The 13,636-nt window shown below is 38.5% G+C and overlaps 1 protein-coding gene across 2 annotated transcripts in view; it reads right to left on the bottom strand.

Annotated features, from left to right (window-relative positions):
- The window catches only part of atp1a3b (ATPase Na+/K+ transporting subunit alpha 3b), a 28,025-nt gene that overhangs the window by 12,051 nt on the left and 2,338 nt on the right, over positions 1 to 13,636 (bottom strand). The window contains exons 3-4 of one of the 2 annotated variants that reach the window (XM_008431328.2): positions 859 to 972; positions 260 to 319 (exon numbers count right to left, since the gene is read on the bottom strand). In XM_008431328.2, the coding sequence (XP_008429550.1) occupies positions 260 to 319; positions 859 to 972 (174 nt within the window). The remainder of the gene's footprint in view (positions 1 to 259; positions 320 to 858; positions 973 to 13,636) is intronic. The other variant, XM_008431329.2, reaches the window with a different exon arrangement.

Here is a 13,636-nt window from a genome sequence, read left to right as displayed (position 1 = left end):
ACATATAATTATGACCCCTTACAGATTAGAGAAAAATATTTTTACTTTAGACTCCCAAGGCAAATTTTTAAAGTTATCTTATGGTAATTTAATCCTAAAATTAGAAATTTATCATAAAATAGTTACATTACAGTGGATAGAAACCATAAATTTTCTGTGTGCCTGTATTTCTAGCTTTCTTGAGGACCGCCCTCACTGTTGTATATCATCTGAATCGGTCTGCTGCCACCTTGTGGTGAACCATGAAAACGTGACTCACCTGGACAATATCAGCCTGGAATTTTCTGCATACTTCCTCTACAGACATCTTATGTTCCGTCTGCAAAAAAACAACAACACAAAACAAAACAAAGACACAAAGAAACAAAAAAAAAACACCTATTAATACATTGTGATGTCAGAAATCTTGTGCCTTGTAATCATTTATCCATGCAGTATTAAGCAGAAATAGTCCTGAACAATAATAAATATATGGCATGTTTTCTGTATTTGTAAAGCACCTATATAAAATATTTATAATGGTACTCCATGCATGCAGTTCACCTGAGAGATTAGAGTCTCAAGGCAGCCAGGTATGGCAGCCCTGTTGTCTGTTTCTTGAGCTGAAATGTCAAGTCAAACTCACAGCATCCTGATAAAAAGTCAAACCCCTCTAATGGGCAGAACATCATCCTTTAGGTTTATTTACAATGATTTCTTCTTGCCAAAGAAAATACCTTCACCAAAGGCATGGAGTATTTAAATAAATAAATAAATAATAATAATAATAATAATTTAAAATAACCCAATTGACATAATTTAAAGTGAAATAATTTACAATATGTTTAGCAATAAAACACACAAAGAGGTTTTACTCACAATGGGCACTTCCTTCTTCAGGTCATCCATGTCCTTGCCCCCCTTCTTCTTCTTGGGGGATCGGTCATCTTTGTCCTGTGTGGTGGCAACGCGGTAACTGTCTGAACGTCCATACTACAGACACACACACATGTTTTACACATGCCCTCGGACTACACTGAGGAGAAAGCCTTTGTGTTTGAGTTTAGCTGCTCTCACATAAACTACAGAACTCGACACATTGAGGATCTTTTCTATTTTTCTAGGAGAATCTATCATTCACAAACTGCACCAAAAATTAGGGATGATTGATCTTTTTCCATGAGTTTAAATACTCCAAAAACTATGTTGTAGCCTAGTGAGGTGGCCTTGAGAGGTTAGGTAATCTCAGTCAGTGAGGAAAGTAAAAGATTAAAAACATTAATATAAAAAAAAAAATGCTATTCAAAGTAAAAACCAAAGGCGTATGCCTGAACATACCACTATTAAAAGCGCACTGTAAAGTCACATCAAAGCCTTAATCTGTTGTCTCTGCCAGACCCATCTGGCATCCACTGATCAAATGCTCTGACAAACAAAACGCCCAGATGGACACAACACCACCTGATAGAGCGAAAATGGTTTAACCTGCTCCTTTTTATTTAATTATAAAGCAGCAAGCCATGAGGACATCAGAGGGAGGCAGAGCAGAATCCAAGACTGCAGACTGATCAAAGCACTTCTTCTTATGTTCGAATATGCTTTGTAAGAGAGCAGAGCCTTTGCTGTCAGGATTATTAAATATAAACCCACAGGACAAAACTCAGACTTTATTTTGCAATTCATTTTGACCTATTTATCCAGGTGGATCAATTCTAAGTCTTATTTACCAGACCAACACGCAGCTGAAAAGGAAGACACAAAATACTGTTCTACACCAAATTTAAATTCAAAGTAGCAATGAAAAAAATAAAGAACAAACAGAAAAGACCAGAAAAGATTAAAGTGTACAGCAAAGCATAGTGACAAATGAAAAGTATTTGGCTTAATGCAGAAAACTGCATTTTCATACATGGATCAGCGTTTCGCAAAATCACCCATACCTCTCAAATCTTTCAATATTTAGATCTATGTATTTTAATAAGATTTTGTGCCTAGCTATCCTCATGAGTCTGCATTTTATAGAAGCTAATTTCACTGCAGTAGTAGCTGCTGGTCTTTTGAGGCATGTCTCCACCTGCTTTGATCATCTTGAGACTGAAACTGTGGCCTATTCTTCTTTGCACAATAACGAATGCATAACAAGGGACGGACAGAGAGTATTTAGCATTTAGACCTGGACTTTAATGTGGTAATACACGAATAGGCTTCAGCCTAAGCGACTCTATTGTAACCCTGGGTTTAGGTTCATACACACTCCTCCATCCTAGGGGTTTTCATCCAGCAGTTCCCTTTCTAAAGTCTGACAGGCTTCCAAATCCCTGTTTTAGAAAAGTATCCTCGCACGATCCTGCCACTATCATGTGTGGAACTGGAACGATTTGTTTATGGTGATGAGCAGTCTTCATTTTCTACCTCACATAACATGTCACACATTGCTCTGAAAATTATTAAATCCATTTCATGATGATTTTTCTAAGAAACATCTGAGGTCTTCATAGAGAGATATATTTATACTGAAACTAAACTAAATACTAGTTAGCTCTATTTGTAAATTCAGCATCTTCAGAAGGCAAAACACTGCACAGGATTTTGTTTTAGAGTGTTTAAGTTGTGTAAAATTGTGGAAAACATGTCCCATTTTTCATCCACTTTACAAATATCCACTGATTTCAAATCCTAATGCAATGCATTTTATTGGTATGAAGCTATGTATATAAAAAACCACCGCTGGTTTCCCATGAACACTTTGGAGGGAAAAAAAATGTGGCTTTCAGTTACATTTTTTTACCTAAATGCCACTTCCTCCTGTGATGTCAACACTGTGAAACCAGTTTTTTTCTGCTAGAAAACCCCTGCAGTTGTAAAAGAGGAAGACTATGAAGTGGTCTAATTATTAGTAATGCTCCTAAACCTCTGCGCATTCAGCATTTCAAGCAGCTCAACTTGACAAAGGTCAGAGGTAACTAGAGACCTAAGGAGACAATGGTGGTCAGTGGAGCCCCATAATAATCCATGTGCCTCATATAAACTTTTGGATAATGAGAACAGAAAATCTTCTGAATTATACAAAAAAATTATCTTGTAATAATAATAAAAATAATAATGTACAATTAAGTTGCCAAAAAGTCTACATTGACTTGGTTAATTTTCATGGATAATTCTTAATTTATTAAGAAGAAATTGGTGGCTAGTGCTCTAAATTAATTTAACTTGGCGCCCTCTAATGGCGAATTTAGGAAGTAACCTCATCAAACAGCAGCTAACTTCCATTACCTTCAGAATAAAAAGCAGATTTGATCTTAAAGGTAAATATTCAATGTGTGTTTATTTTTAAAATGTGCTGGTTTAATAGGTATAGGAGTGGGGAGAGTAGTATGAATTATGATCTGAATTTTTTCCTGTGTGTTGACCGACTTGCCCAAACAAACCACACCAAGCCAAACACTCCTGCATTGGAACAAAGAGCAACTTGCCCCTGCATCTCCCATTTGAATTGTAATTGTTCTGCCATTGTGCAACCCCTCTGAAATGAAGCCCCTGTGTTATGCAATTTTTTTATTTATTTTTTTAACCTTTTTTTAGGGCTCCAAAACCCTCCTCTCAGGTTTCGCTCCCCATGCAAAGAGTTTTCATGACACCAGATATGCAGGGCGATTCTCACTTAATTAAGTGGCGCCATTGTGTTGCTCAACGACCACTTCTGAGCTGGGAACAAACAATAAAGCCCTTCTTTCAAGCTTGTCGGGCGGGGAGCAGCTCGTCAGCGGGAGGGAGACTGTTTGACCTGACTGCAAAAAGTACACGCACTCACACACACTCATATGCAAACACACTGAGTAACAAGAGAGCAGGTAAGCAAATCTCTCACTGCAGCATGTCGAGGCAGGCCTGGTGATGAAGAGGCAGCACACAGAGAGACTGGTGTAGTGGAAAAGTACTGCTGCTGCCAAACCCCACTGAGACTGGTCATAGGTGTGTGTGTGAGTGTGTCCTGAGTAAAAAAAAAAGAGGTGGGTGGAGATGTGCTGACACAGGTACATGTGTGTTATAGTTTATGTGGGATATTATCTGTTTGAGAACAGGACCGTTGAACAATAAGTCACGCATCATTATGTGTAAGAGTAATTCGACGCTTCAGCTCCAGTGATGGGACTAGCAGCTGTGTTTCTGCCTTTTTATTGTTCTGCCTCATTTTTCCATAAACAATAACTGAACCGTACAAACAGTCCTGTCAGCAGCCTACCTGCTGCCGTATGTGGTAAGGCTGATGGAGACACAGATATCTAAAAGCCACACGAGCTTACACAAACCGGTCCGAACAACAGAAGCTATTTGAAAGGGAGAGAGACTGATGTGACGAAGCGGATGACAGACAGGCACATGGAAGAGGAGACATCAGTGGGAGGTGAGAGGAAAGCAGGTGAATAGAGGATGGGGTGGGGGGGCACCAGGAGGTGTGGGTCTTTCAGGAATCTAATTAAATATTGAGTGTTTTGACCCACACTGATGGCACTCTAACAGATCTCAACATCATGGGCTGCTAATAAACCATATTTTCATTTCAGGTTATGCGTGCCTGAAGGTGTTATTTACAAATAAGAGTGAGAGTGTATTCATGAGCCTGAGTCATAGAGAAAGGAAACGTGTCCAGCTTATCCTCGTCGGTTTACTGAGTAAGATATTTGCACAGTGACTGTGTGATTGGCAAAGAGGAAATATCGGAGAAGACATTTAGCAAGATGAACAATAAACTGTGTGTGTGTGTGTATATATATATATATATATATATATCTGGAAAAAAAATTAAGAGACCACTTAAACTGAACAGTTCTCTGATTTCACTTTTTATACGTATATGTTTGAGTAAAATGAACATTGTTATTTTATTTCATGAACTACTGACATCATATCTCCTAAATTCCAAGCAAACAATTATTTATTTTCAGAAAATGAGGAATGGTTAAAATAACGAGAAGATGCAGAGCTTTCAGACCTCAAATAATGCAAAGAAAACAAGTTGATATTCGTTTAAAAACAACAATACTAATGTTTTAACTCAGGAATCAATATTTGGTAAAATAACCATGAGGTTTTCAATGGGGTTCAGTGCAGTGGGATCTTCATTTTATGAGCATATACTCATCTGTATGTCTTGAAATGTTCTCATATTTTTTCACATTACAACAATCCTTGTTGTATTTTATTGGGATTTTTTTGAATAAACCAACAAAAAGTGTAGTAGATTTATGAGGTGTCCTTTTATCGGTTGTAAAATCTCAAGCTTTCACATCGATTCTCATTTGGATTTCAGTCCAGGTTTCAACTAGGCCATTCTAATATCGGAATTTGATCTAAAACATTTCATTGTAGCCTCAGTTGTATGTTTAGAGTCATTGTCCTGCTGTAAGGAGAAGCCTTAAACTGTCCCCACAGCATGATGCTGCCATCACCATTCTCTATCCAATTTTAATGAGTTTATGTAACAATGTTTCTCTACAATCAAGTGGGCTAGAAATAATTTGTTTCTGGTATTTGTCCATACAGGTCAGTGTGTAAAAAACACTGATTGACAGTTTTTATCCTTACCAAAGAATAGATTCCCTACAGGATGATACTGCCACCACCGTTTGTCACTGAGGGAACAATGTGTTCAGTCTTCGGTTTTCCCCACATAATGTTTTCCATGTAGGCCAAAAAGTCCGATTTTGTTTTTAGGTGTATCAGATTAAAGGGGGTAAGATCCAAATACACATCATGTTTTAGATTTGTTTAGAAAAACAAAACATAGCAATGTAAATATTTCTCTCCCACTTTATGAACCATTCTGTGTATGTGATCTCTTTAAAACACATTAACCTAACAAAATGGGGAAAAGGTCAGAGAGTACAGAACGGTTTTGCAAGCACGGTAAAAAAGGATATGCCTCTTGTTATCCATATTTTGTGTTTATCTATTCTCACTGCTCCTGCCTGTGTGTTTCTGTGGAGCTTTCCAGCTGTCTTCAACATCTCTGAGTAATTCAATGAGGCCCCTCTGCCCTGAGGTAGGAAACGGAGACTTGTGGCTGAAATTACATATACTCACTCCCCCACGAGCACAGAGCAAAAACAGAATGATGGACACGCTTATCGATTACATTATTGAGAAACAGCAAAATCTCGCTGCTCCTTCGCAGATTACAGAATGATTGTCAACATCCAGAGACGTTTTAGCTCATTAAAATTCACTTAAAATATCAATAACTTGATTAAGCGGGTACTTCAATGCTTGTTTTCAATTGATTCCTAAATGATTCGGCAAGTCTGCCCTGAAAAAGCCACTGACGAGAGAATGGTAGGAGAGCCGGTTGCCATGGCGAGCCGCATGGCTGCTGGCATGGTGACAGAGCTCAGCAGTGGCCTGGTACTCTGAGGATCCCCTGATGTTATCCAGGATGAGGAATAATTGATGCATCTGTAACTGGACCCTGGATTCACTGCTGTTTGTTTAAGGCCACTGATGGATTCAGAACTGCTCTGCATTTTTTTTTAATGCGCTTATGTTTGTATGCGCCTGTGTTAGCAGAGGTGAGTCACTGAATTGGCTACAGTGTGTTTGAGCAGCTTCTGCACGCACTGCGGCAGTAGGAGGAAGAGGAAGATGTGGAAGGGACGAAACAGGCACATTATCATGGCTCGATAAAATAAAGCGATAATGAAATGTTTAGTATCTTCAAAGCATGATATTCCAAACTTAATTTCCTTTGTGTCTTAGATTGCGTCTTCTTTCTTTAAACCTGAAGTAGTGCACGTAAACATGACACTGACATCTAGTGAAGTCTTTGGTCTGTGGTTGCACATTGGGTACTCCGGCTAGGTGTGGCACAATCATGTCAAGCATGCTAAAGACCTCAACTGATTATGGGCTTAACTGAAAAAAGGAGGTTGTTTTATTAAGTTCCCTTTTTGCTGCACATGATTTGGACTTTGCATCTAACAAAATTAGGTTTGCAAGTTCCCACAGATGTAAGAATGGCCCTGTGGAGGCATTCAGTTTCAGTGAGTTGACGTCAGAAGGGGAAGTGGTACTAAGCTGGAAAAACACCCACAGCAACACTTCTTTTTCTGCATTTCTTATTGTGAAATCAGCAGCGTTACCCTCCATTCAGCGCCTTTTGAGTTATTCACGTTTGTCAAGCTGTTGCTGCTAATTAACTTCTAGGCTTTTGTTGGGATTTTATTTGATAAACCAAAGTAGTGAGTAATTACTAAGTGAAAGAAGTGAAAGAAAGGTGGTACCTTTGTACAGATAGCGTCCATAAACAGCACATTTCAAGTCTTTCCAAAATCAAAAATGTAAAAAGTGTGGATTTCAAATGTATTAAACTTAATTCTCGCCCCAACCAGTCCTTTGTGTTTTATCTGTAACAGGTCTGCATATCAGGAAGCCAATTATTCTACCACTAATATTTGCAAAACAGCTTAAGCTCAGTCAGGTGAAGAACATTTGTGCCACAAATTACTCTCTGGACTTAAACCTGGACTTTGACTAGGCCACTCAAACACATGAATATAGTTTGATCCAAACCCTTCTATTACTTGATGGATGGTGAACTTCTGCTATGGTTGCCATCTCTAACTGATGTTCCCCCAGCATTGTCCTGCCAGTCTAAAGTATTCCTGCATCATGATGCTGCCACCACCAGGTAACAACATGGGGATGCTAAATTAAGGGTGATCTATAGTGTTTGTTTTACTTCACATATATTTATGCCTGCAGGCCCAAATCAAATTACGTTTGGACTCTCATCAGGCCAGAGCACTTCCTTCAACATGTTGGTCTTTGTAATGATGCTGCTGCTTATTTATTAATGTTCTCAAACCACTGAAGCTCTCAACTGTAGTCCTGATATTAAAGGAGGAAGAACAAATTGTTCATGTTTTCATTTGTAAAGGATTTATGCATTTCTATCCTTCGAACTTCAGAGTTATGCTCTTCTTTCTGTTTGTCTATCAAATAAAGTTGTTGGTTGTAACTGACGAAATGAATCAATCTACATATGATTATAAATGCTCTTACATGGCAATGTGAAAAATAACTGCCATTTCTACTTCTCTGCTTTATTATGAGACCAGTATCATAATGTTAGTCAATGGACTGCAGATAAATGAACAGGAAATATGATGAATATCTTCCCTTTGTTTTGCATGAACTTTCACTTCATGGTGACTTTACAACACGATGAGTGAAACTAAAACCAAAGGCCCATAACTGGATACGTGGTGCATCTTAAAAGGTAACTAGAGGTGGACATTTGATCCAATCTGGGTCATCTCGGCACTTTGTTCTGTCCAGGGGGAATGTGAAGGACCTCGACCTCCAGTCTGCGTCATTGTTCAGCTGAAATATGCATAAAGCTGAGAAGCTCTATGACTCAAAAGAGCACATTTACATCTTTAGGACGACCTTTACTTTGAATATGTGCTCATGAAGTAATGAAATAAAAACCTTGTTAGTCTTTAAGTTCCTGGTCATAAACAAGGATTGTTAAATATGCTTGCCCCCTTTAATTATTATGCCACATTGAATCTGTAGATTTTTATTTGTTTAATTTTTGTCCTGTGGTAATGATTCACATGTTAATCAAACTAAAGGCTTTATTGAGGAATACCATCTTATTAATCATGAATGAGTGTCTGTAGTGGTGTAAGTAAAGGCTTATAGGTTTGTTTGTTAGAGCCATGTTAATTATAAATGGCAAACTTACCAGTGTACCCCTCAGGCTCGTGTTACTAGATTGTTCCTGTCCTTCTCATGGACAATCTAATGAAAAACAGCAAACCAGCAAATAATACATGCTGTTACTGGACTGAATATCCAATATTACAACAGCTGAGTGTAAATTTATCACTGATTATGTGTTTGTGCAACCTTGCAAGGTCATTGGGCCATCTGCTGGTTCTTGCAGCAGGACGGAGGGCTCTGGGCCAAAGGAGGGGGGCTCAGGCTGGAGAACAAGGGACTTGACTGCTGGGATTAAGCATTCTGAACGCAGCACTGGATTAGCCCAATGTGTGCTTCTCCTGCTCCACTGTTGCTGCTTTGCACACCCAGGAAAAAACAAGCTTTCTAATTAAATCCTCACATTTACCTGAGAGAAGTGAGCTTGTCTGAGGCTGGGTAAAATCAATGGTTCCCATATAGATGCTTGGATAAATAGGCAAGTTTAGTTTCTTGTAACAAAATACTTGAGAGAAAAGTGTTTTAACAAAGGGAAAATGTGCTAAAAATGGGAGATTTCTGGAAATTGAGGAAATGGCTAGAAATTTCTCGAAATATAAAAACCTGGGGAATTTAAAAAGAACCGAGGAAATGCTTTCACTCAAGCTTTATGAAAATGAGTCAGTTCCACCGGTCTGATTTGATAAAACAATATTTGTGACCGATAAATATTTGATGCAACAATGCAGATGCTTACAAAAAGAGACAGAAAATCTCAACCTCTAAACCCTGCAGACACAAAGAGAGATTAACTCTCTTTAGCTCTAAATCATCTCCCCTGTGTTTCACTCTAAAGATGAAAAAAAAAACAAAAAAAAAACAAATCAAAGTAACAAAGTCAAACACAACTCAAACTGAAAATCCCTTCTTAAGCCACAACCCGTCTCATCCCCTCTTTTCTCCTTCGCTTCCTGCAGCCCATCTGTGTGTCCTGTCACCGTCTTCTTCTGATCACGTAACAAAAGCGACGGTGTAGCTGTGTGACTTGATCAAGCCCAGTGAGCAGAGCTGTGCAGCACTTCAACTGGATTGGATTAGAATAGTAAATCTTGCTTCCTGTCTTGTGCAGGGAGCATCTTGACTAGCTCTATCTGAGAGAGAGTAATTGTAGGACGGGGTGGTAGAGTGGAGCTACACATATGTTCATACTCACACACACAGAAGCTAACACCAATTAATTTTAGGGTTAAAGCGTGTATCTGTAAAGGAATGCACCTCTTAAATTTGACCTTTCATCTCTAGAGACTCTTTGCTTGTCAACTCGATTCTACAACTTGGTCAAAGAAACTCTTCAAAAATGAACCATGTAGTTCTCAAACTTTCCAAATTGAGCTGTTATGCAACTCATCATTTCCATGACGACAGTCATTGCTGACACTTTACTGAACACAAGTCAGGATGCCAAAAAGGAAGTCCACGTTTAGTTATATAGCAGGTCCTGCCCAGTTAAATTGTTGCAATATTTGAACCAAATGTCTGCTTCTGATTGTTTGAGTAGCTGTAGTCATCCTGGAAGAGCAAAATAAGGAAGCGCTGTGGTTCTGGGGCCCAACTTGTTTTGTCCAGAAAGGAAGGAACAAATATATGTTTGCATGTATGCACATCTATTTATGTGTGAAGTTCTGCAAGCCTCCAAATTCTTGTTTTTTTTTTCCATCTACAGCAGGGCTGAAATGATTAATCAGATTACTCGTGATGAATATCTTATTGAAACAATTGTCAACTAATTTAGTAATTGATTAATCATTAACTGGAGTATACAGACTCAACAAAGGGCCTTTTGCTGAAAAAACCATACATTCAGAGCAGCCATTAAGCTAAAACTGGACAAAAAGTACATATGTTTTGGATTTAAGGAAAAAAAAATTCGCTGTAAATAAGTGGCATAATTTTAGCCCCACCTGGTTCACATTCTGTAAAGAAAAGCTCCTATTATGCCTCTTTTTCTATCTAGTTATTAAGTGGTTAATTCAAAGACTAATCACCAGATTAGGGATGTTATCTTGTTGCACTTTTAGCAATAAAATGTTTTTTTATTTTCTTTAAAAAAAAAAAATTAATTAGCTGTTCATTTGCATCTTCTAATGTATTTCTAGTATTGTATATATAAAAAAAGCTTAAATAGTTCAATGAAAAACCTCCAGCCATTTCTTTTATCTTATTAATCCATTAACTTTTATACCTTTGTTTTTCTTTCTCTTTTAGACTAAATTGAAGTCAAAACCCAGAATTAGGCTATAAAATATATTTTCTTTAGTCCGTTAGGCAACTCCAAGGTTCTTTATCAGCTTTAATTTAATTAATAACGCTTACACACTGCTTTAATGTTTATCACCTATCCATTGTCGTCTATTGATTAAATGTGTTGCATTTTCTCAGTTCATTCATAAGACTGGTCAGACTAACTACATTTATTAAAGTAGCTGATATTCACTACCTGTTTACAATGCTGAAAACTCAAATAGACAAGACACTAAAACAAATTAAACAATCCAATGAAACATTTCACTGTTTAGTGTTAATCTTCAAACTTGAACGTCAAAAACCAAAACAGTCTCTGCACATTGTGTCTGTGCAGTGCCGCCCATTGTGCCTTGATTTACTCGTATAGGGACACATGCATCTCCAGGACAACGCCTTGAAATGTTGTCAGTGTCATGTTGCTGTAGTCAGGCAGCCTACCCCTCTTGAAACACTCTCTTTATGGGAGACCATCAGCAGGTTAAGTTGGAAACTTTTGGCCATATCAATCACTAAGTCTAATATAATCTTGTTTTAAAGTAATGTCTTAAAGAGACAACTTGACCTTTTGAGGAAAGATGGTTTAACTTCTGTGTTTTATGGGAAAAGTAGCCTGCAAGTTACAGAAGTGGACCTTTGGATGATTACACTGGATGTTGGGTTAAGTTTAAAGTTACACACCTGCCTCTCATAGCAGTTGAATTCACATTTATTAATGTGAAAGTGTTGACTAAAGTTAGTTAGCTCTGGCTCAGAAACATTAACTTTACATGGATTCCTCCCCCATTCCTCCATTTTGTATTTTTGCACATCAGGTCACAATGTTGTGCACATTTTCCAGAACAGAAAGTAACTGTCTGCCACCAGAGACCAGAGACGCAGGGAGTTGCATCAACACCCTATGGGGACATTTTGTGCCAGAGTAGACAAACACTATGCACAGTACTTCTTAAATATATATTATTTACTTACTGTACAACATTTCCCTGAAGGAAATCATATTTATAAATGTATTTTGATATGGGTCTTATTTTGTCATTATTTATCCTAATAGTTCATAAAAATAGCCAACTAATGAGAAATAAACACTTCCATTTCAAAGAATGAAATGGAAGTGGGCAAAACAGGCTACCAGTTTGAGTTAACTACTGTAAAAGGTTGTTTAGTCAAAAACTGACTTATAGTTGATGTTAGTCCACACATGCTAATCAGGCCTTGTGACTGCACAGTCCAGCCACTCTGAATGAATGAAAGTTTTCTACAAGTTTGTCATCTATTCTCTTTTTTTTGAGTGTATCCGGGAGAACAATAGTTTACTTGACAATTTGGATTATTTATTCCTACAAAGCACAGAAGAATTGTCAAGAGGTAATAATCAGCTAATCGGAAGTAAATCTTGGTTTAACAACAGAATCGAATAGGAGATTACCAAATATGGACTTGCCTTACAGTATCGAAGAGAGAGAATTTCAAAAGTCTTAGCAATTACATTAGTCACAGAACTCGGATTGGTAATTTGAAAGACCAAAAAAAAAAAAAAAACAGGAATTATTTTTGATAAACCAGATTTTATTTAGGGAAATTTGTTCTTATTGTGACTAAGTTAAGGGTTCATTGTGGTTAAATCCCTGAATCCAGCATGACCATCTGAAGTAGGCAGGAGAGCAAAGAGCATAATGAACATGAGCATCAAGCCACATTTTCATTTGCAGTCTTTGCATCAAACTAGGGTGTAGCTGAAGCTATGAAGCAAAGATGTGACCTTTCAGGACTATTGATTTCTTTTTTTCAGCCAAAAGGAGATGTAGCTCCTTTAACAGCATGGGAGAAATCAGAATGTTCCTGAGCGGTGCTCATCTTTTTTGCTTCCTATTGAGCAGCAGCTGTCATGTTGCTTAAATCGAAGGAGCCTATTGACCTTTACCGAATCCATGGACACATGTAGGGGAACCGCATTGTATATGAACCTTTCTTTCTGCTGGTTTCTACATCATGATGGACTAACCAGCCACCGCAAAGCACCATGCAGCAGGTGCAGCTCTCTGCACCAAACTGAGGGCTGCGCCTCTGCAGCAGCCACACAGCTCCTTCATTACCTTTAGAAAAGGCTAATGTCTCCTCCATCCTGCACACGCCCTAGTGGTGCAAAAATAAATGCACACACTGTCCTAGAAACCTTTATATCTCATATCTTACAGAGGACTTAATGTCACACCGCTCTCGGGCAGTATGACCTCCTGACAAACACGGTGACATCCTATTTTTTCTATCCTTGCTCATCAACCCTTACCACACAGACCCACACCGCCTCCTGCTACCCATCTGTCTCCTCTGCCCCTGATAACCAATCCCACAAGCTGCAGCAGAGGGAAACACAAGCCACGGTAATGTGAGCTTCAGGTCATTATCCCGTAACAGGATATACAGTCAAGCAGCCCTCCCCCTCTCCTCGTCCATACTCAGTCGCCATTCCTTTAACTCCTTGTTTCTCTCTTTAAAATGCAGCCACCACCTAGCTGTCCTTCCTCCTGTTCTCTCATCAGCTCCCCCCAACCACCACCATCTGAATCACGTGTCTGAAGGTGAACAGCAGCAGTCGATGCAGCCGTGAGGCCCTTGATGCACATTCTCATTTTACATCCCTCCTACACAGTAA

The sequence above is a fragment of the Poecilia reticulata genome, linkage group LG16 (assembly GCF_000633615.1).
Source record: "Poecilia reticulata strain Guanapo linkage group LG16, Guppy_female_1.0+MT, whole genome shotgun sequence".
Lineage (NCBI taxonomy): Eukaryota > Metazoa > Chordata > Actinopteri > Cyprinodontiformes > Poeciliidae > Poecilia > Poecilia reticulata.
This window is presented reverse-complemented; position numbering and strand designations above follow the sequence as displayed.